Source organism: Haplochromis burtoni, unplaced genomic scaffold (genome assembly GCF_018398535.1).
Source record: "Haplochromis burtoni strain Fernald_Lab_line unplaced genomic scaffold, NCSU_Asbu1 Contig_126, whole genome shotgun sequence".
Classification (NCBI taxonomy): domain Eukaryota; kingdom Metazoa; phylum Chordata; class Actinopteri; order Cichliformes; family Cichlidae; genus Haplochromis; species Haplochromis burtoni.
In genome coordinates, this window is record NW_024582487.1 from 336,625 (window position 1) to 359,764 (window position 23,140).

Below are 23,140 nucleotides of genomic sequence, written 5' to 3' on the forward strand. Positions count from 1 at the left end.
CCTGGTTTTCTGAATCTTCTTTATCCATTTTCAACCTAAAAGTGGTTCTTCTATGATTCTGTAATTATTCTGTCTTAAAAATTACTTTTATACCTCTTTTTAACCTCCTTGTGTCTTTTTGAGATCTTGTAATAGCCCTTTGTGTTCCAATCTCTGTTTTCTTCGATTTTATTTTCATCATTTTGCATTTTCCTTTCATTCTCCATCTCCTTGAGTGATATTTTTTGCCTTTATTGGTGATTTCTTCGTATTTGTCTATTTTTAAACATGAACTATTGGATATTTGGATTCATATGTACACCTCCATTAGAAGTCCACAACTCCAGTGCTGGTGTGGAAATGATTTTGTGATCTGTTTGCATCTGTTTGCTCCTTTTGTGTCTCTTTTTAGTTACTTTGCATCTCTCTGAAGTCTTGTGTAGCTCATGGTCCCTTTAAAGTCTCTTGTGTTTTGGTAATTTTGTAAGTAGACATCCTTTTACATCCTCTGTTTGCAGTGATTTTACATCTTTATGCCTCTATTCATCTCTTTTTAGTTGCTTTGCTTCCTGTGTTTTCTTTTTCTGTCTCTTTGCAACTGTTTGTGGTATATTTCAGTAGTTTATCTTTCATCTTTTTGATAATTTACTTCATTTTTTAGCAAAAAATTTAAACCACCACATCTGACAGGAGCTCTGGACCTGGGGAGCTCTGGTGAGAACAGTATTTTACACCAAATACATCAATAGGGCTTGTCTAAACATATGAATGAAATTAGTCTTGAAGTTGGTTTGAATTCATCCTTCAAGTTTTTCATGTTAGCTGCCTCTAGCCCAGTTTATATATGTACCATGTAGCATTATAATAATGTAATGTCATAGTCAAAAGTTAAAGAATGAAATTGAAACATACACAAACATATACAAACATGCGTTTGTTTGGCAAAAGGACACACATTCTTCACTCGAGTGCAGCTGCAGATACTTGTGTTGGAAAAGCTCTGAAGCACTGAAGTACTGTTCCAACTTTACCTAAATAAAACAAAAGTACAGGCTCTGAAATGTATTCAGCTTATAGAAGTAAGACGTAGCTCTTTGAAGGACATTTTACTTTTAATCATCAGCTGTTTTTGTGCAAAATTAACCGACAACTGTGATTTTCTCTCATATTTTTTGTTAAAAGTTTGTTTCTCTGTCACAAACATCTCTTTGATTTGTACTCTCGTTCCTTGCAAATGTTAAAGTGCGTCTCTTGACCTGACTTTCTCCCCTCACCCCCAGCCAGTCGCGGCCCCTCGCTGAGCCTGGTTCTCCTGGTGGATTTCTTCCTGTTAAAAGGGAGTTTTTCCTTCTCACTGTCACCAAGTGCTTACTCATAGGGGATCAACTGTTTGCATTACTGTATGATGTTCACCTTACAATAATCTGCACCAAATAACAATAACTTGTTCACTGTTGTTTGATTTGGTGCTATACAAATAAAATAAAACTAAAAAAAAATAGAAACACACTTGTCTGAATGAGGCTCAAACTGTCTCAGAGGAGAACTGCCAAACAGGTATTTTTCCAACTTTCATTAATCTGCCATAAACTTGTTCTCACAAAGTTTTATTTAATTTCACACATTTTCTGTTCCCACTGATGAACTTCACTCAGTTCAGTTCAGTCAGTTTAATAGCTGTACTGGGAAATTTGGTTTGCAGATATGCTCTCATGAAATCCATCAACAATATAAAAAGAAGAAAAACATTACATAACAAATACAGAAAATTAAATCCACATCCAAAAAACTCATAAGATATAATCCTCAGTATAATTTTAAAAAAAAGGCACAGCTATCACAAATTGATTTAAAAAAACAAAACACTATTGCATAGAAAATAAAGGAGGTTTTTGTCCTGCCACGTTTTACTCTTTGTGTTTAGTATCTGCAGCCTGAAGCAAACAGTTCAAGTTCTCTGTGCAGGGGTTCGGTCTGGTTCATCACATCAGCGCCTGTCTTTTGCACCTCCTCCTGCTCATAAACAGCAGATAGTGAGATCTGTGGGGCTTTGCTCGAGTTTATCCTATCCTCGGTTCTAGCATTTCCAAAGCAGTCAGGGATGGAGAATATTAAAACAGAGTGATACTTATAGCTGCCCTCTCTTTAAAACAGTATCTTGATGAGTGCCTTCATGTGACGCGTTTAGGGGACATCTGCAATCTAGCTTACACTCTTCCTGTGACAGCAATGCATAAAAGCCCATCTGGCCTCAGGTTACAGAACACACCTGCTATTTACAGCTACAACTAAAACGGATGCAGGATTGTTTTTGCTTCGTTTCTGTTGCTTAAATTAGTTGCAGCTGAAATTTTTAGAAGTGGTTCATAACATAATTTCCCACTGCCTTGTTGTTTACTCTCTTATTTACCATTTTGATTAGGTGGAAGTACAGTTGTGAATATTCAGTGGAGTTTTTCCCACTGCACTCGTGGCTTATAATAAGCTAATTTCCTTCACTGGCATCCATAAAACTGTTTTGACTGTACAGTTTTATAGCTCTTAATGACTGCATTTGGAGATGTAGAATAAGTTATACAGTAGAATTTTTTTATTTTAATATGATGTAGAAAAGAAAAAAAAGATGTTGAACAAAGGTAAATAATTATATGTGGACTTTTTACCTTTCTACCTAACATGTGATCTCTCCAGCCTGGTCGTCCACCCTGGATCTCCTCTCTGTGTCTCAAAAGTTTAAATTAGTCCAGATTGGATCAGACGTTTTCATGTCCCAGACCTCCTCTGTCAGACTCTCTGAGATTTAGCAGCAGCTGTTCAGCTGGAATAAGACAAAGTAAAGCTGAACCCTACTGTGAAGCTCCAAAAGAAAAGACTGGAAAAAATAATTATATATGCCCTTTTTTAAAAAACATGCATTAGGATATAGAATCGGCACTGTTGAACCTGTAGTATAAACACCTTGATTAAATTTACTGTCCATGGACACATACAGGTTTTTAAATCAAGTCGAATTTCGTCTAGATGTGATATCCAGATAACCCGGGCTGGTGATGATGGTAATGATCCACCAGGTGAGGGCGCTCTCCCTCTTTCAGTCGCCTGCACGCGTGTGGAATACCAATCCAGAGAATCCCCTGAACAATCAGCTCACAGAGAGATGAGATAAAGACTGAACCTTCACGTTTCCATTTTTTCCAGCTCTTCGAATGAAACATGTTTTTTAACTTCTGAAATGCTTAAACTAAAACTTCTGCTGTGAGATTGTTTTGATAAACCAAAATTCCCACTTTATCTCAACAGAAAAACTTTATGGAAATCAGTCAAAGCCCAGAATGAGCGACCATTTTTCCATGAATTCAGCAACTCATCGTGTGCAGGTGCCGGAATGTATTCTTGTGTCATACTCCCGAGCTGCACCTCCGTGCGCTTTCACATCTGCCATTTGCATCAGATTTCACTTTATCTTCTCCATTTCTCTCCACAAACACTAAAACGACGCCTCTGTCCTATTACCTGCAGCTCCAGCGTAAATGTTTATGGAAATGGCTCGTCGGAGCAGGCCAAGTGTTTTCCATCAGCGGCTCTTTGCAGTAATAATACTGCAGTGTTGATGTCAGACCCGCCTTGCCTGAAGAGGGGAGGCTAATGGCCCCTTTCCCCCGCTGCATGAACCAGTGAAGAGAGGAGGGAGGGAAAAAAATCTAATTCACCTTAAATGTGCTGCTGCAGAGCTGGGAAGCGAGAGGGCATCTGTTCAGAGAGTCCCCATTAAAGGAACATCATGTAAGATCAACCACAACGCAATTAGGGAATATGGACACGAGTGAGAGTCTGCGAGGATCACACCTCTCACACACCTGTTGGCTTTCGGTGGTTTCTTCAAAGCACTGTTTTCATTTCAGTCCCCACTTTTAACATGAAAACTCAACTATAGAAGTGATTATTATTATTATTATTATTATTATTATTATTATTATTATTATTATTATTATTATTATTATTTAATATTTTATTTAAACAAAAATACTGAGTGACAGAGCACATACCCCTGTAGTACATGTTTATAACAATATTAAAATTAAAATTCATAATATGTGTTGTTTATTTGTCATTTTCTGTGTGCTAAAAAAGTTTTTAAGTAAATTATTAATTCATTGACTGCATCAGACAACTTTAGAAATAGAACCCCCGTCCCTCTTCTCAGCTGTTTCTCTTTCCCTCTTTCTTTCTCCCCTTCTTTCCCCCAGTCAAGTCTGTCCCGTATTCAGTAAGTGAAAATAAAATAAACAATAAAAGGTGAATCAAATGGACCATTACGGCAAGGCTGGGATGGTCAATTTGGTAAAGTAAATCCGTTGGGCATCTTTCTTTGCCTTTAGACAACAATTCTGATGGCAAAAGAGCCAAACGGGACAGGCTAAAAAAAAAGAAAAAAAAAAAAAAAAAATATGAACGCTGACAAGTTCAGAGACTTTCTCAGGAAGCAAAGATCGTTCAGCAGTTAATTTATACTCATTTATACTCATGTTAATTTAACAATACCTGCATATTAATATCCCTAATAACAAAAATAAAGTATTAAGGAGGAAATATAGATCCCAGTCAGTTTTCAACATTATATTCCGCTTACATAAGTGGTGACTATAGTCCAGAAATAAATATTTATTTTATTAATTCATTAATTTACAATCCTGGTGGACCAGTTGTTTCCATTATCAGGACCGTTGGATGCCTGCAGTACCGTCTCCGACCTATGGGGTCGCTGTGGAGTTGCGAGACACTTCAGGATGCTCCGGAAATATTCGACATAAACCGGAAAAGGTACACAATGGCTACGGCCAGCAGCATGTAGCCAACGCATCGACAGTTAAGATCTTGTTTTAATTAAGCTGTTTTAATCATTGCCTACTTGTTCGTATTTTAACCATTGAAATAGAAACGACTGTTTACCGGAGATGGGAGTTCCGGCGTTTTTCCGTTGGCTCAGCCGAAAATATCCATCAATTATTGTGCACTGTGTGGAGGAAAAGGTGAGTGGTTAGCCTTGAAAGCTAGCAGCCTGTCCGAGGAACATTATCGGGAAGCTTTTTAACACTCTTCTCGCGCATTTGACTGCGTTTTAATCGCTGCACACAGCGGGTGAAGTTACTACGGCAATGCGAAATGTTTTGGCGAGAGTGGGGACGATAAATCAAAGCTCGTGCAGTCTGTGTTTACTTACACGTGACACTGTAAACAACATTGCTGCCGTGTGAATGTTTGAAACCCACGCGGAACTTTAACCTGACAGCAAACACAGAAAGTGTTTGGATTCGTTGTTTTTGTATTGTTAAAATTAACAATAGCTATAATTACTTTACTGGTCTGGTTATATATCTTATGCATTTTTTGCACTAACAAGCTGATTCACAAGAGCTATTTGCCAAAAACATTGCATACAAAAGTAAAAAACTGTCTACAGCATACATATCCTACGTAATCACAAAGCTTTCTGAAATCTGTGCTGTAACCTGACACACATGTCTGTAGAAATGTCACTAGGTTCTGTGTGAGTGCAGCTCACAACAGCTGAAGATGTATTTTTGTCCGGAGTTGCAGCTCTGATGCAAAAAAGGTTATTTTTTTGTTTCCTTTCATGTTAACAGGGGAAGGAGTGTAATGGAGTTCGTATTCCTGTTGATACAACGAAGCCAAACCCCAATGAGGTGGAATTTGACAATTTGTACTTGGACATGAATGGGATCATTCACCCCTGCACGCATCCAGAAGACAAGTAGGAACCGTTCTCAGTTTAATCTGGAGATAAAAGACAGATCTTCTGTGTTTACAGCTCAGTTCATTTCTGATATAACAGAAACATAGTCCCTGCGAGGTTTTTGTTTCCAGTGTAATTTATTTGGAAGTCAATAATTTCATTGAAAGTCTTTTTCTAAATTTGAAATATTTATACATATATAAAAGTTCATAAATGAAGCCATACCAAGTCTTCACTTTGTCTCTTCCTCCACAGACCGGCTCCCAAAAACGAGGATGAAATGATGGTCGCGATCTTCGAGTACATTGACCGCCTGTTTAACATCGTGCGGCCGAGGAGAGTTCTCTACATGGCCATCGACGGAGTGGTAAGCTGCTGCCATTAACAGAAACATGCAGTTTTTTTCACTGATGAGCATTAACAAGTGTTACTGTGTGTGAAGTAAACTTGTTTTCAGTGTTACGCCGATCTGACAGTAGCTTTGATGTAAACTAAAGTTAACTCTGCCCAGGCTCCACGTGCCAAAATGAACCAGCAGCGCTCTCGGCGGTTTCGTGCCTCCAAAGAAGGGGTCGAGTTGGTGGAGGAGAAGAGTCGCGTGAGAGAGGAGGTCATCCAGAAAGGTGTTTTATTTGCCTCTTTGACTGCTGGACTGAAAATATGGGCAATATATTTTAATGTGATATTCAAAACACCGTAATGTTAAGTGCGTCAAATTTGATGCATGGGGTTTTTGAGGGCTGTGCATCATCTGTGTGTATTTTTTCCCAAAAAAACCTAAATTAACTGATTTTTAAACAATAAATTGCAAAAAAAAAAATGGCAGATATCCCAAATATGATAAAAATTAAACTTGCATATGCAAATTGATTGATTTTTTTTTAAGTATGAAATGATTTATTAAACACTCCAGTTGAAAAATATTTTTGGACATTTATAAAACAAATGTGTATTTAATACATTCCTGGTGATTTTCTCTTGGAGGAAGATTGAAACTCTCAAAAAGAGTTTAAAGCATTACATCTGGAAAAAAAAAACCAACATCCTGGTTTTTTGTTTGTTTGTTTTTAAACCCGATTGGATCGATTTCAGCTCAGTGTAAAAAATCTGCTGATTTTTTTTTTTTTTTCCCTTTGATTCTTTCTCTGTCCAGCTTGGATAGGGAATGCAGCTACATGGGGGTAACTCCGCCCTCTAGTTTCTTCTCAGTATAATATTGAGATTTTTTTTTTCCGTCTACAGGAGGTTATCTTCCTCCGGAGGAGATTAAAGAAAGGTTTGACAGCAACTGTATCACCCCAGTAAGTTTACTCCATCCAGTGAAATCTTGCCTAACTTTTATTTACTTGTAACAACGTAGTTACAGGATTTGGACTTGAATGGATGATTCAGTGACTTTTCTCTGCAGGGAACAGAGTTCATGGACAACCTGGCACACTGTCTGCGATATTATGTGGCCGAAAGACTCACCAACGATCCAGGATGGAAGAATATTGTTGTGAGTCTAATTTATGGCCAGATGTTACCTGCCCACAACTATTTCTTTTATAAAATAAAATGACTCAGTTTAATCATCCTTACGTTCCTCTTTTTTTGTAGTTTTCAGCTCTTGGTATTTTGCATTTTCAGGCACTAATCTTCAGTTTCTCTGTTATCCAGGTCTTCCTGTCTGATGCCAGCGTCCCAGGTGAAGGTGAACACAAGATTATGGACTTCATCAGGAGACAGAGAGGTACATGCATTAACACTCAGAGCAATTCCAATGATTTAATTAAAGGGACCTTTTATGATTATTTCACCTCCATATTTTTATGGTTGGCTTTAATGAAGAAGCTTTGCAATACTTAATGTTCAAAATAATCTTCGTCTTTCACTGGGTCTTGGTGTAGTGCCTCAGTGTTTTAGGTCCTTAAGCCAACTTTGTTCTGATTGGCTGTCGCTCCCAAACTGAAGGTTTGTGCCTGAGATGACCATATTAAGTAGGTCTCATCTCGTCAGCAGCAGGATAGATTGGAGCAGTCTGAAGCTGAGCTTTGACATATGTTGACCTCATTGTTTGAATCCTTGAAGCCATTTTTTATGTAAGACAGTGTTTGTGATAGAAGAAATGAAAAAAGCACAGTAATTCCCCTTGAATGCAGCTGCACTGCAGAATGGTAAATGGAAAAACCGAAGATATGGGAGGCTTCTGATGTGAAGTACTCTGAACTGTAGTGACAGATTCACAGTTCAAAGTTAAAGTGCTGTTGATTATCAGGTTGACTCTTCTATCTTGAAGGTTCAATTAATTTGTTTTGGGGGTTTTTTACCCCCCCCCCCCCCCCCCCCCCCCCCCCCCCCCCCCCCCCCCCCCCCCCCCCCCCCCACCACCACACACACACACACACACACACACACACACACCTTCCCTCACACACACACTCTGTCTGATCTTCTGTTGACTCGATGTTTATGGTCGACTCTTGCAGCTCAGCCCAACCATGACCCCAACACGCATCACTGCCTGTGTGGAGCTGACGGTAAGCCTTCAGATCCGCCCTCTTAAAGTCAGGATAAGTGCTCTTAATAGAAGCCATTTACCTCCTCTGACCCAGCATATTCAAGAGATCTTGTGTTGCTGTCTGAATGACTAATTTATATTTTAACCAAGTAGTTTGACCATGTGTTTTCGTTGCATGTCAGCTGACCTGATCATGCTGGGCCTGGCCACTCACGAGCCAAACTTCACGATCATCAGAGAGGAGTTTAAACCCAACAAACCGCGACCTTGCGGTCTCTGCGGACAGACTGGCCACGAGATCAAGGACTGTCAGGGGATGCCCAGAGAGAAGCAGGGGCAGGTGAGGAACACGACTCTGAAGTTTACGTCCCTGTTAGCACTGCTGTCTGAAAAAACAAAGCTTTAAAGCGTAGTTTGAAGATCCACGATTTGAGTGAAAGTCTTTGACTGGAACATTTGTTTGTGCACATTGCAAAATGAGCTGTGAATTTTTTTTCAGTGTAGGAGCTGTTTAAATGGGCCATGTTTGTTGTCCTACAGGAATTTTAACTGGAACCACCTCTCAACCATGTTTGTGGTGCTTTTTGGAGCATTTTAGGAAAATTACCTGATAGTTGTACTATCGCGCTGACCTAGAAGTTTGTGGTTTGGTTTTGCTGAATGAAGTTTTAACATTTTATCAATCTGTTATTATGCAATTAGCATGTTTCTGTATCTTTGTTACGCCTGCACAGTTTACGGGTGGAGCTTTCTAACCAAGCCAGCTAGTGTTACATAATAACTTAGGACTCCACCTCTTGTCTAAATATGGTCAATTCTGGCTCAAAAAATACTGCTGAAAAATAATTGATGTTTGATGTCCCATTGCTGACATTTGCCATTTAAAGTGCGCAGGATACACTCTGTCAGCGGACTGAACCTATGTCTGTTTTACAGCATGATGAGTTTGCAAACACGATGCCGTCGGCTGAGCAGGAGTTCATATTCATCAGACTGTGTGTTCTGCGGGAGGTCAGTCACTCAAACTCACTTCGATCAGCTTTCTTTCTTTTTAGTTGTTTATTTTAGGGTCAAAATCTCACCTTTTGTTCACAAACATGAAATCGATCTAGAACGATCAAATTTGTGCAATCCAACTGGAAGGGTTCAATGAGTTTTACAGAAATAAAACGCAGTGGGTTGCCTTTGTGGTGCTTAAAATGATGGTTCCTAACCTCGGGCACCTCTGAAACTATTTTGAGGAAGAGTAAGAATATGAAATAATGTTTTGAGAGTTCGTTACATGTGTTTAATATATTCTGTTCAGTGTTCAGGTCAGCTTCGCTGTAAGATTTCAGCCTTACCTTGAACATTTCCTTTGAATCATCAGCTTTTCTTTTTTTCTCAGAAGTAATCAAAGACAGACTGCAGAGGAATGTTCTGCCTCTATCTGTTATGGACAGCATTTGAACATGAAAGCAGGAGCTGAAGTGTTGCTTCAATGATAAAATGACCTTCTCAATCATCTCCATTAATTCTCATGTTTTCTTTAGTACCTGGCCAGAGAGCTGACCATGGCCAGTCTGCCTTTTCCCTTCGACTTTGAGAGGAGTGTAGATGACTGGGTCTTTATGTGTTTCTTTGTTGGAAATGACTTCCTACCACATCTTCCGTCCTTAGAAATCAGGTGAGCATCAGTTCATCGTCCTAAAACTGCTTTATACAGTTCTTTCATCAGGGACTATCAATCTGAAACACGCTGTTTAAATGTGGTGTCAATTCAGGAAGTGGTAACAGGGGTGTCTGCAGTGAAAGGTTATTCAAGAACTTATTATGAAGCGCTGTCATAAGTTTACTTTAATAATACCCAGAATGTACATACAGTTACTCACCATGATGTAAAAAGGGGAATCAGAGAAAACAGTAAGGTAATATTTAATGATTGGGTTACAAATAAGCCACAAATTCACAGAAAAATGGGGGAAAAAACACCAACAACCAAAAAATGTCCAAAAAAGAAACATAATGAACAAAACTCAAATGAAACAAAACACATAAATATAAAAAGACCCCAAAATGAAAGAAAACAAAGTAAAATGCACATGTTTGAGGAGTAAAACTACTTTTCATTTGTTATTCATGGGACAAGGCCACAGCAGGTAGCTTTTCTATTTATTTATTTATTTATTTTTTTTTAAATCCGTCCTTTCTGACTCGACCCCAAAAAGGCATTTCTGTCTCCTCCCAGACTTTACTCGGGTGAATAGATTTTTATGTATTTATTCCTGAGCTTATTAGAATCCATCCATGTTTTTTCACTTAATAAATAAATAAATAATACATTTCAAATAAATATAAAAAAATCAAGTGATTTAAATAATAGATTTGGTGAAATAAATAAAAATGTAATAATAATTACATTTAATAATAATTATTTAATAAATTTAAATATATAGATGTAAACAATTAAAATGAATATAATTAAATTTAACAAATGTCTTGGAGAGAGTATTTATGTATTTATTTTTTTTATTATTGGCTCTAATTACAAAGCCACAAGTTCATCTCATAGCTAATCAACTGTCAGAAATGTTGTATTAAGTGCTGTATCCACTGTAACGCTATTATTATTTTCTTTATTGTGTTTTTCATACTCGTATAGTTTTCAAGCTTTTTGTGCTGTTATTTGTTTGTGCAATATACAGAAGGTGTTTTTTTTTGTTTTGTTTTGTTTTTTCTGTTGTATAAAAAAAGATTTGAGATTTGTATGTTCAGTCTTCCATCCCTATTAATGAAATAAAAGTTGAGGAGTTTGTTTGCATCTGTGGTTCATGGTTTTGTTTGTTTCCCCCAGAGAGGGAGCGATAGATCGACTGGTCAGGATCTACAAAGATGTTGTTCACAAAACTGGAGTGAGTGTCATCATTTATCTGAGCTCTGCAGGCAGCAGTGTCCAGGGTTTTTCTATTTGTTTGGGTTTTTTTTTTTTTTTCAAATGTTTTAACCAACGCTGGAAGAAAAATGATATCATTGTTATATATAGATATAGGTATCATTGTTTTTGAACAATTGCACTTAATGTGTAGAGTCACCCTGTGCATACGTACTTCTGCAGGGCTACCTGACACAGAACGGATACGTCAACCTGGAGCGAGTTGAGATGATCATGCAGGCTGTGGGCGTTGCTGAGGACAACATCTTCAAGAAACGCAAAGAGGATGAGGTGATTTTCACAACTTTCTCTCCTCAGATTTAGTCTTTTAGACCTGAGATGAAGACGGGGAAATGTTCGAGTATTTCTGCTCTTTATGAATCTATTTTATCATTCACGATGTCATCTTCTTTCTTTAGGAAAACTTTAAGAGAAGAAACAAAGAGAAAAGAAAAAGAATGAAAGTGAGTATGATGAAAATGATGCTGATATTTTGGCTTTATAGTTTAAATTTACTATATAGGATCTTTGTTGTGCCATCAAGTAAACTTTTCAGGTGTTTCTGCTGCTAAAGTTTAGCCTTTATTTTCAATGCAGAGTCACCTCCGAAGGTGCAGAAAACCTAATGTGTCATTTTCTGCCTAATCAGCAGATATCACTTAAAAATACTTTTCTAGTTCGAGTTGAACTCAGATGGAGAAGTTTATATCAGTCTCATTTTCATGGTTACTAAAGACACTATAAAGCTATAAACACAGCATGCAATTAAAATGAAGCTGATTTAATCGGTGTGATTCGACTTCACCCAAAAACAAAGCCTAGAGTAGAAGTCAAAGTGTGACAGTGTTTCTGTTTTACTTATGGCATGCCACGTTTCTGATCAGTCATCGAGAGCCTGCTGCTCTTAGCATTTCCACTCATCCTGATGTTCCCTAAAACTATTTGAAACTACACATGCTGTTTTATTTTTGAGTTCTCATAGTTGCATTCTTACAGTTATGGGCTTGAGTTGAGATATTCTGTCCATGTTTCTGCAGGCGGAGCAGCAGGGCCCGGCCTACCTGACCACGGGTCAGTTTGCCCCTCATGCCCTGGGGAGAAGAGACCGACCCGAGGCTGTCCAGAATGCTCGGCACCAGGCCTGTGACATGAGGATGCAGTCAAACATGGTAAAGCTGGGTGTTTCTATCAGATTGGTTTTGTTTTGTGTAAAATCTTTAAGTACTGATGGTCAGTTTGGCAAAACTCTTACTGATTCTTGCGTAATGTTGTCGTGATCTGTCATTCTGAGATTTTTCTCAGAAATATGAGTTACCACTGAGCTGGACCAGCAATCCATACTTGGTGTGGTCATATCCAGCATTGTGTTTTTCATAGAGGTCCGTTACACTCAGTATTGGTTTAGTTGGGCACAATCAGACCTCGGGTCTGTGCCATTTATACCAACACTGAGGGCGCGAGTACTCTTTTCATTACTCTGAGTGATGGGTGTCGCCACTCAGACCAAACCACCACATGTGTGCTCGTGTAGCAGGAGAAGAAGTCAAGACGGAAGTTTCTTCAACCCGTGCAAGGCTACAACGAGTGAGAGGCGCGCAATAGGCCAAAATAACACCAAAAATGCAGCCAGTAAATATGACGTCACTCCTGCTGTGTGGCACCATTTGCGAGGTCGAGAATTGCAGGAATAACGGACCCATAAGTCATGTGATTATTGTATCCTGTACTGTTTTGTTTGAAACCTGACATTTTATTGCAATGAGCCATGGAGTCCTTTTCCTTTCTCCCCTCAGAGTGCTGCTCAATCCTTGAAGGCCATGATGAAGAATGGAGGCAATGTAAGTTGGCAGTTGTATATCACTGTGTTAACACTGACTCGCTGCGTTAGTTTTCAGCACAATGCTTTTTGTTCTTGGACTCGAGCTGTGCAGGATTTATGCTTCCAAATAATCATTATTTCCTTTATACTGAGCCTCAGTGGAGCCCCCTCTGTTCATCCTCTTTTGAAACAAGCGTCTTTGCTCTTCTCCACGCCCAACTTTCTTCTGATTGGTTGCCCCTCTTAAGTGGAATATAAGTGGGAGGTCACACTGAGAGTTGTGTGCCTAAGTTGACCACAATATGAGTTGTGATTTTTTTTTTTTTTTTGATTTTTTTTGGTGCTGGTTTTTATGTGTTCAGCATCGTTTTAAAGTGTGTCAAGTCATAAATAACCAACAGGAAACCAAACCACTGACACGCGGGAGAGTTTGTGTCCTCACCATTTCGATCCCCTGAATAATCTCTTAGTCTCTTCACAATCTTCTCTCCTCTTCTTCTCAAGTGTGTGTCTGTTTACACCTCCAGGGACTGGAAAACACCCAGTTAAGGACTCGGGGGAGTTTAATTCTGCTGTTTAGGTTATTGGGGAAAAAGGCTTTTTTTTTCCCCTGTAGAGATTCTTCTATCAGCAAAATATAAAAATTAATTTGATTTAAATGCTGCTCTATCAGTCAGTTTGTGTGTTTCTTCTCTGCCATCATTTATATTTGGAGAAAATGGCAGCCTGTTTAAAAAAACAAACAAACAAAAAAACAGAACTGAACAAAACACCAGCGTCTGTATTCTAAAGTGTCTCCCAAGTTGATAAATTTCCTGCCGTCGTGCAGCGTTAAATTTTATCGGCTGTCAATAGGCGACCATACATTAGCACATGAATGAAAAGAGTACAAAGGCTTCAAGGGGGCAAAAAAAAGGAAAGCTTGTAGCTAAGGCAGCGGATTCAGTGTCCTTCAAACACAGACAATACACATGTATATGCAGGAGCAGCTTTACCTGACGTGAATGCATATAGTCGACTCATTGTCAGCAGAAAGGTGTTATAATGCTCAGCATTTACTATCTATATATCTATATCTATATATCTATATCTATATATCTATATCTATATATCTATATCTATATATCTATATCTATATCTCTATATATATAGATAGATATAGATATAGATACATACATATACATTAGAGAGAGAGAGATATAGATGGGCAGTTTTTATATACCCTTTTTTTTTAAAACGATTGACCAATAATCACGTTTCATTTGAACTACAGGAACTATTGATCAGTTCAATCTTCTCCTTTTTTTTCCTTTTTAAAGATTTTGTTGCTTCTCTTGGTCGAATAATACATTTTAAAACTGATGCAAATGTACTACTATACTAGTACTTGGATAAGAGATTTTTAAAAGTATTACATTAGTGACCTGAGAATCTGTTCTCTTCAAATGAAACAGAGTAATATTACCAGCTTAGACCTGTGTAACTAAAACGGACATGGTCCAGGAATTATTTTTGTTTTGAGTTATATTAAAATGCAAAGCAATCGCTTTAGATTGTATCAGATAACGAGAATGAACGCCGACTGCGGTGGAGCACAGCTCAGTGACCATAAAGCTTGTTCAGGAAATTTTAAAATATTCTGCTATTTCCAGCGACACACCGGTTTAATGAAACTGTTTCTTTGGGGAGAATTTGAAGATTTCCGTCTGCACAGGCAGAACTGTTAAAGCTCAATGCAAACACTACAACACTGCTTCTGTGTGAAAGGAAAGACCGCTAACCTGTTGTGTTTGAAAGTGCTTCTGCTCATGCTCAAGTAGTCCAGTCAGGGTTTTAATGTTCTGTGTGTGTGTGTGTGTGTGTGTGTGCGTGCGTGCGTGTGTGTGTTGGGGTTTAATCACCCTCGGTAGTCGTCTGCAGGTCCCAGTGACAGTGCAGACAGCAAGGGAGTGAAGAGGAAAGCTGATGACAGCGATAGCGAGCCGGAGCCTGAAGACAACGTCAGGTAAATCCTTACAAACTAGGTGGGCGGGCTCACAGCAAAGGATGGGATTACTGTGTTTTAATCTAAAGTGAATACAGAATCTCCCCCCAATTTCTTATATTTGCTAACCCGCATTAATTTCATTTTTAGAATTAATAAGCCTACAAATAAATTGTTCCCCTTTAAACGATTCAAGCAAACAAACTTCTCACGTGCACCATATCATCTTGTTCTCTTCTGTAACTACTTCATGTTTTCATTATATCCATAAACTCATGTTCCTGTAGTTTGTTCATCACAGGTATGCAACATGCAGAGGTGTACACTATCTTCTAGATAGACTTCTTCATCCTACCTGTATATGCAATAAACATTTACAGCAGGATCTTAGCTTGTGCATACATTATCTTCCTATAAATATCTTCGTCATCCATCATTTGATCCGAAGTCTTATTTAGTCTTAAATCTTAGTGCAGACAGTTAGATTCCAGACTGACGATTTAATTTCAGGATATCTTTTCCCCCGTTTCTCCTCTTTGGCTCTATTAATCATGACAGCGCTCTTATGCTCTGCTCATTTTCCACATCATAAGCAAAGCATATATGAAGGAGCTGCTGGAGACCACTGCAAAGAGGACTAAAGACCACAAAATCATCTGCATACATAATGTGGTTCACTAGAAAGCTGCTATTCATCCACCCACTTTCAGCTTCTTTGATAAGTCATCAACATATAGATTAAAAAGAACCGAGGATACAGCTCCAGTAAGCCTGAACACTCGTGATGAACACTTATGGTGTATTTGGGCACCCCTCTTTTGACTCGACACACTTTTTTCCCCCTGTATTTATTTACAATTAGGAATGTGCACACAGGTCAGTGAATGTTTGGCTTTAAAGCCAAAGTGGTTGTCAGTGGAATTAATAAAGATATTTATTTAAAGCTTGGCATAATTTAAACTTCAGCTGTAGGCCTGTCAAGACTCCCTGTCTTACTGGGTTTATTCTTTTTTTATGATTAAAGAAACCCAACAGCACATAGAAATGTAATTTTAATCATTTTAATAACTCATACAACTTTGTAAGCAAGACATTTTTTAGTTTAAGTTAATTATAAGTAAAGTTAATCACAATAAATTAATTTTGGTGTGAAAACAAGGTTTCATAACACAACTTTCACTGACTTCTCAGGTACAAACTCTCAAAGTGCCCACACCAAAGAGCTATGCTTGAATTAAACCTGCTTTTACAAACCGCCACGACCCGAATAATACTCTGCAAGTAACAAAGCTGGCGTGTCAGACAAGCTGCTCATTGGCTCCTTTCTCAGCACATGTAGCATCTCTGCTGGGCTCACACGGTGACCAGAAAATAGGCAAAACAAAATTATTTGTTTATGAGGTCAGTCATTTATTCATCATTATTGTAAATCGGCTGCTGTCTGTCGAGTTTTCTTGAAGCTGTTTATAACTGGAAGCTCCTTCATAACCACAAATAACCTGTAATTTGAATGCCCAGGGAACCGCGTGCGTGCAGTTAATAAAACACCTTAAAAATAAATCTGTGCAGATGAACTTCAGTCAGCAAAGGTCGCTTTAACAAACAGAAGAGGAGAGACGTGCTCATTAATGCCACCGAGCTGCACCACAAGCTCTTTAACTCTCTGCCATCTCCGCTGCGCGCACACACACACATATTAGTATGCACATTTGTACACACACTCCCTGCTCTGCTGAACAGCTCCCACTTCCCCTCTGCACGTGATTAATATGGAAAGCAGGAGCGTTCGAGTAAATTCCTCTGTGACGCACTCGTCAGAGCTGCTAAATCCATCGGGCTAAATTGGTATTCATGGAGGCTTTTCTCTCCGGAGTCGGCAGCTTCCCGCGGACCGCTCCGAGGAGCCGCCGCGCAGATGCCGGACGACCCTGATTATGTGTGCAGAACGGCATCGCCGCCCCAAATCTACCGCGAAGTCATAGCCGTTGAACTGTTCCAGCTGGTTTTTCAGCCTATAGATGAGCCATTTATTTGAATATGTTGTTCAGATTTACCTAAACTGTAAAGATTTGGTCATGTCAGCCAATAATCAACAATGGATTTGCAATTCTTGGCCATTGGCAGTATTTGTACCAGTGGAGTTGATTTCCCATATTCCCATCTTTATTACTAACTGAGATATCAAGCCTTTTGTGTGGTCATCAGTACAGGTGGGGGCAGTCTAAAAAAAATTAGACATTGTGAAGTTGTTGGAGGTGGTGGGGTTCAGACAGATGTTACTGATGTTGAATGAAAGCATGTTAGTGGAAGTCTGGAGCTGTGCGCAAATTAATCCACATTTTAACCCCCAAAATGTTGCATTGGGCAGAATTCCCTCAAATGAGATTTTATTTAAAAGTCAGTGTTGGGAAGGTGGGTGTTGATGCCTAATTAACTACTCCAAAGGTCATCTCCTGGCCTTTTGGACAGTCCACTGGTAAATATGAAATTTGACTGGCTGTGGTAGTTGACACTGTTCTGATAGATGGAAGATGGAAGAAAAACAAGCAAAACAAAATGCAGAGCACTTACCATCAACTTCCCCGTGCCACATTTTCTGGCTGTACTACTACTACTAGCTAAGACTGATTTGTGCACGCACGCTGACAGAGATACTTGTTAATTATTATTCATTTGAATTCTTAAGGAGACTGATGACTAAATTACTTAATAATAACCCCACAGTGTGGTTTCCAGTAAGATGACTTAAATCTCAGTGTTTGGGCCTGTGTGTAATGTCTTTCTTGGTTAGTGCTGTTGGTGAAGAAGTTAGTTCAATCTTCTGAGTGAGTGTGACCACCCCTTTGTGTCCTGCAGGTTGTGGGAGGAAGGCTGGAAGCAGAGGTACTACAAGAACAAGTTTGACGTGGACGCGACAGATGAGGATTTCAGGCGGAAGGTGGTCCAGTCGTACGTGGAGGGTCTCTGCTGGGTACTGCGCTACTATTACCAGGTAACTGAAGTCACACGGTGGGTTCAGTACTGTGTACAAACGAGCATGTCTTCAGCAGCGATGTGTTCTTTTTTTTTTCCCGTGTTTTTCTTTTCCTGCTGAGAAACATATTCTCACTGGTTTATAAAGCCTTTACTTCACCCAGATGCTAGCTTTAGAAACCGTTTAATAGTTTTCTTTGAACTTTGAACCCCGAGCTTTCATTACATACCACGATCCAAGCTAAATTTCCACCTTTACAAATGGAGAGGCAGGTGTATTTAGTCGTTTTTTTGATGAATTTATGCACAACATCAACCTTTCTGATCCTGTTCCTGAGTTACAGAATCAAATTATGTTAAGTTCCCAAATATTGCTGGTAAGGTTAAGAGTTTATTTTTCAGAGCAGTGCTTCTCTCCTTGAACTTCCACATACTCGTCTTTCAGCGGTTCTTTTTCTCTTTTTTTGTAACATTTTTTTAGTTAAGGTCTTATTTATACATGTGTAAAAAGATTAATCACATGACGTTCTTGCTAACAAAAGTTAACGATAGCTTTCGTAAAATTAAATCAAGAGTGTGGCTGCCGCAAGGTGAATTCTAACTTTTGGATATTTTAGCTTTCATGTAGACACTGAGGGGAAAAATTTAAGGTGAATGATGCACAGAGTAGAACTTTGTGCTAACAGTGCAAACAAAGACTGAGAAAATCACTAAAGTTTTTGAGGGGAAGCTAAAGGATAAGGATGCTTTTTTTTCTTTTTCTTGTCATTTCGCGACCAGAACCTGTGTTTGACACAGAAACCTCACATTCTCTGTAAAGGTGATCCTGTAAGGTACATCGACTGAGTAACATGGATAAAGCCATTTATAGAATAGAATATAAAGCTTTGTCATTGTGTTCAGCATACAGTGAGAGTCTCTGTCCTGCTCGATGCATCAGGGTTAAGTATCGCTCATTAGTTTCTGAAGCATTTGATCATTCTGGATTTTGTTGCTGCTTGCTGAAACCTGAGTTACAGGAAAAGGGTGGATCTGTCTGAGAAGAGCACTACATGTTGATACTTGCTTTTCCTCTGCTGTATCCTCGATTTTACTTTAAATACACAAAATGAATTCACGTATACTTTAAACTAGCAGCTGAGAGCATCAGCTAACCAGAAGGGACTTTGCTGAGGTCATAAACAAAGTGTGCAGGAGGGACACTTTCCTGTAGATCTGGATACAACAGGAGTTGTTCATGCAGTGAAAGGAGTTGCCCCCTGCTGGACATTAAAGATAAGTTGCTTTCATTTTTCACCACAAGCTTGTAGAGATAGTGGGAGAGGCAGCCTAGTTGTGTGAAGTCTTCTCCAGGTCTATGTGGAAACGAGCTTCATGCCCTGTGAAACGTCCATTGATGGTAAAACCTGGTTGTTCAGTATATTCAGGTGTTCACATGACATAATTATTTAGGAAACTAACATTGCTGAGCCTTGATGTAAGCAACTCATAAAACTGCCTTCACTTGCTTGTATTGTTGCTGCTAGGCATGTGCTTAACTTAATTTGATGTTCTTCTCACTGTGATGTTCCTGTCACTCTAAATCCGGGTGTATCTGGGCCTATTAGACCACATGACCTGGGTTCAGTCTTTATGCTTCCTAAAAGATTTGAACCTGTTTAACACCAAACTGTTAAGTGATCTCTGATAACAATTTCTTTTCTAACCATGTTTCTTCCTCAAGGAAGAGCATTTGTCCTTCCAAAGTTTTAATAGTGTGTTGGAGAGCCTAAAGCTCAGTCTTCAGACTGGTCTGACTGCTCGGTTTCATTTCTTTAACTACTTGTGGTCTTGTGTGAAGTCAGAGAGAGGATATCCTTAATGTGGTTCAAACCTTTTGTTTATACGGAGCAGCCAGTGAGAAGAAGTTAGTTTAAGGGAGGGGAGCTAAAACATCAGAGGCTAAACTGATTGGAACAATAAGAATAAGGACTATTCTGAACTGTGAATTATGCAAAGCTACTCTAGTAGAGTCCAAGAATCAAAATATGGAAATGAGTAGAATCAGATCAGAACCACTTGCTTGTTGTTTTTGAAGATGATTTGCATTTGAATAGGACTCGGAGGAAAAATGTTGTGTGATGATTGAAAACATGAAAATAAAAGATCGCTACAGCTTGATCTTTAATCCTGCCTGACCACACACCTGATAGGAAGTAAACCAAAACCTTAATGAGGAGTCGGTACACTTACTGTTGCTGAACAAACATGTCTGACACAGAAATGCGAACTTTACTTCCCACAACTCGCCTCTGAGGTAACAAGGTCCTCTGATAAATCCTCCTCACAAGTGAATTAACCCAGGCACTGATATGTGTTTCGTTGCATTTAGATGAAGCCTTCCGACATGAATGACTCTCACTTTTATTATTATTTACTATGTTTTTATTTTAGTTTTACTTATTTACACGAAATAAACTCGTGCTCATCTAACACTGAGATCTGCTGCTGTTGTTTGCAGTGTGATTATACACGAATCATTGTAGTGTTGTAAAATATTGATCTTTATGTTGAAATGAAATAATCAGCTGGGGTCCCTCTCCAGGAGAGCCAGGGCGCTGAGCCGGGGGGGATTTGTCCTGGCTGATTGTGCTCCCCTCGTATGCACACTCTGTCGACTCCACACGCTCGCCAATCCAAAGCCCGTCTCAGGGGGCCGCTCTGAGTGAATTCATTAGCGGGCCCTCGACGGACGGAGACGTGTCTGCTCTTCGCTGCCACACATTCACGTTTCTCCTCGCCACTGACTGAGTTAAGATCACGCACACCTCACCAAGTGATCGGGGAAGACAGAGCTGAGTTTATCCCCGTTCTGTCTCTGCTTTTCATCATAAGGGCAAAAAACTAATTTTTTTTTTTTCCTCCAGTAATCTGTTGGATGTACAGAAAAGGTCTCCTCTGCCAATAATTCATTTCTTTACAACCGACTGGCCGCAAATGACAGTTTTCCACACCGACTGGCCGCAAATGACAGTTTTCCAGCTAGCAGGCTGTTCTCTATGGCAGTTTGAATGTTCATGCTTTGTTGACACTGGTGATTTGCCTTTTTAGTATTTTTATTGTAATTTGCGGCGGTGCATGCAGATGTTAATGGGCTCTATAGCATTACAGGACTGACAGGCAATTTTGAAGGGCAAAGTTGTCGGGGTAAAAGTCAACGAAGGGAGAAACCTGTGTCCTAAAATGTTATTTTATTTCAGGCTGAATGGAAACTGAGCTTTATTTCTTCAGTTTAAAGAAGGTTGAGCTGTTTCCTGATTTCTCTACATTTCATGGCTGATGGACCCGAGTGTTCCCAGCATTGTGACAAAAAACAAACCATATGAAAGTTATCTAATGAGCGCATATTGAAAAATAAATATAAGCAGAATGTTTGTGGTGAGCCCTGACACATTTCAAATCTCCTTAAGGATTTGATGTTGCTCATCAGTGGTGATAATTATACAGGGCGAGTTTTGTTGTTCTTATAACTTTAAATGGAGATGATCAATTTAAAATGTTTGTTTAAAAACTTTGGCAATCACTGGGGTAATATTACTGTAATCTTGAGTCATCTGTCATTTTTCTTCAGTATTTTTATTGGTTTTTGTTTAAGAAATAACACAAAACTTGAGTAGCTGGATAGTAACTGGATCCTAAGTCAACCAATTCAGACGTACTTTCATACTCGCAGTCGTTAAACATGCACAGATTATGAACCAATGAAATATCAAATTTTAAAATGGTTACATGAATAAATTTCCCACATTTTTACAGATGTCTGCTTTCCAGTTTCAGAAACAAATCATACATCGCTCAATGTGGATGTTAATAACCAGTGAACAAATGATATTTTGTGGATATTTCAGTGCCTCCCAAATAATTTTAGTGAAATGTCATAAATAGTTTTCTTTTCAACATGTGGATTTTAAATCAGTAAATTCAGTTTATTCTAAAAAAAAAAAGAAAAAAAGAGAAAGATCTGTTAATGCATTTTTGATTATTTGACTCACTAATGTGAACACAGTGTGAATAAATCACCCATTTATATATTTAAACTGAAAGGTCTGTGTATGTTGAATCTGTGGCTCCTTCATGTACTTAATAACATATTGAGGTAACAACTTTCACTTCCTGTTGTCAGCTGTTCTGTTCTGAGTCAGGACAGAGTGTTTTGTATATTTGTATGTGAGTTGTATTGTATGGTATTGTGGTGTTATGTGGTTTGATTATGTATGTAAGTTTTGTAAAAGTATGTATGTTTTTGGTAGTATTTTTGTTTGTATATTGTATGTGTGTATTGTATGATTATGTGTTATGTAGTGTGTGTTGTTATGAGTGTTTTATTAAGTGTTGTTGATGTAATGTGTGTGTGAGAATGTAGTGTATAGAATATGTGTGTTGAGGTATTTGTGAGTGTGTTGTGTGTGTTATATGTATATGTGTGTGTTAGTGTATATATGTATTGTGATATATGTATGTGTATGTGTATGTGTATGTGTGTATATGTGTATGTGTGTATGTGTGTATATGTGTATGTGTATATATGTATATGTGTATGTGTATATATGTATATGTTGCTGCAGTTCGTGATCTTTGACCCTGCCAGCCTCTGCCACAAATGAACCGAGTCCTTGAGACAAAACATTTTGCCATATTACCATAAATGATCTGTGCGATCGTCCGAATGTGGCGATCAGAGCCTCCTCTGCCTTTTATCATGGTAAAAGGACCGTATTATCATTTGAATGACCACCTTTAATAATAGAGTGCTGGGCTTTAAAGCTGAGATTGGCTGAGATGCGAGGATTGGTGGATTTACCGGAGGACCTCGTTTTCTCAAAGGTGGATTGTGGGAAGTGAAGGTTGTTCTTTGGTGCGAGGCATGTTTGCTCAGGAAGGATAAGTGGTCCAACTGCATGGTGACGACTTTTTTTTTTTTTTTTTTTTTTTCCCCAGAGCTTTTTTTCCTCTTTCACAATGTCTTGTTTCTTTTAGCATTAAGAATTCATTAAACAAGCAACACATGTCTGTACTCTAAATTTCTCTTTTACATTTTAGATGCAAGAGCCTCTCAGCAGGTGTGGGAGAGATTTATTTTCTTTCCCTCAGAGGCATCATGGTTTGAACTACAGTATAGTTTTAGTTGTTTTTTTTTCCCCTCATTCTTGTTGTTTAACCATCAAGCCAAAAAAAAAAAA

The 23,140-nt window shown here is 38.7% G+C and overlaps 1 protein-coding gene across 3 annotated transcripts in view; it reads left to right on the top strand.

Moving 5' to 3' along the window:
* The first annotated feature begins 4,774 nt into the window (after window positions 1-4,774).
* Window positions 4,775-23,140, top strand: part of xrn2 (5'-3' exoribonuclease 2) — a 43,938-nt gene continuing 25,572 nt past the window's right edge. For all 3 annotated transcript variants that reach the window (XM_042224028.1, XM_042224029.1, XM_042224030.1), the window contains exons 1-18: window positions 4,775-5,009; window positions 5,625-5,752; window positions 5,990-6,101; window positions 6,246-6,357; window positions 6,977-7,035; window positions 7,143-7,232; window positions 7,394-7,466; window positions 8,203-8,253; window positions 8,417-8,574; window positions 9,171-9,245; window positions 9,767-9,900; window positions 11,068-11,125; window positions 11,329-11,436; window positions 11,565-11,609; window positions 12,183-12,314; window positions 12,939-12,983; window positions 14,875-14,969; window positions 17,805-17,940. In XM_042224028.1, coding sequence (XP_042079962.1) covers window positions 4,935-5,009; window positions 5,625-5,752; window positions 5,990-6,101; window positions 6,246-6,357; window positions 6,977-7,035; window positions 7,143-7,232; window positions 7,394-7,466; window positions 8,203-8,253; window positions 8,417-8,574; window positions 9,171-9,245; window positions 9,767-9,900; window positions 11,068-11,125; window positions 11,329-11,436; window positions 11,565-11,609; window positions 12,183-12,314; window positions 12,939-12,983; window positions 14,875-14,969; window positions 17,805-17,940 — 1,686 coding nt within the window. In that variant the 5' untranslated portion in view covers window positions 4,775-4,934. The remainder of the gene's footprint in view (window positions 5,010-5,624; window positions 5,753-5,989; window positions 6,102-6,245; window positions 6,358-6,976; window positions 7,036-7,142; window positions 7,233-7,393; window positions 7,467-8,202; window positions 8,254-8,416; window positions 8,575-9,170; window positions 9,246-9,766; window positions 9,901-11,067; window positions 11,126-11,328; window positions 11,437-11,564; window positions 11,610-12,182; window positions 12,315-12,938; window positions 12,984-14,874; window positions 14,970-17,804; window positions 17,941-23,140) is intronic.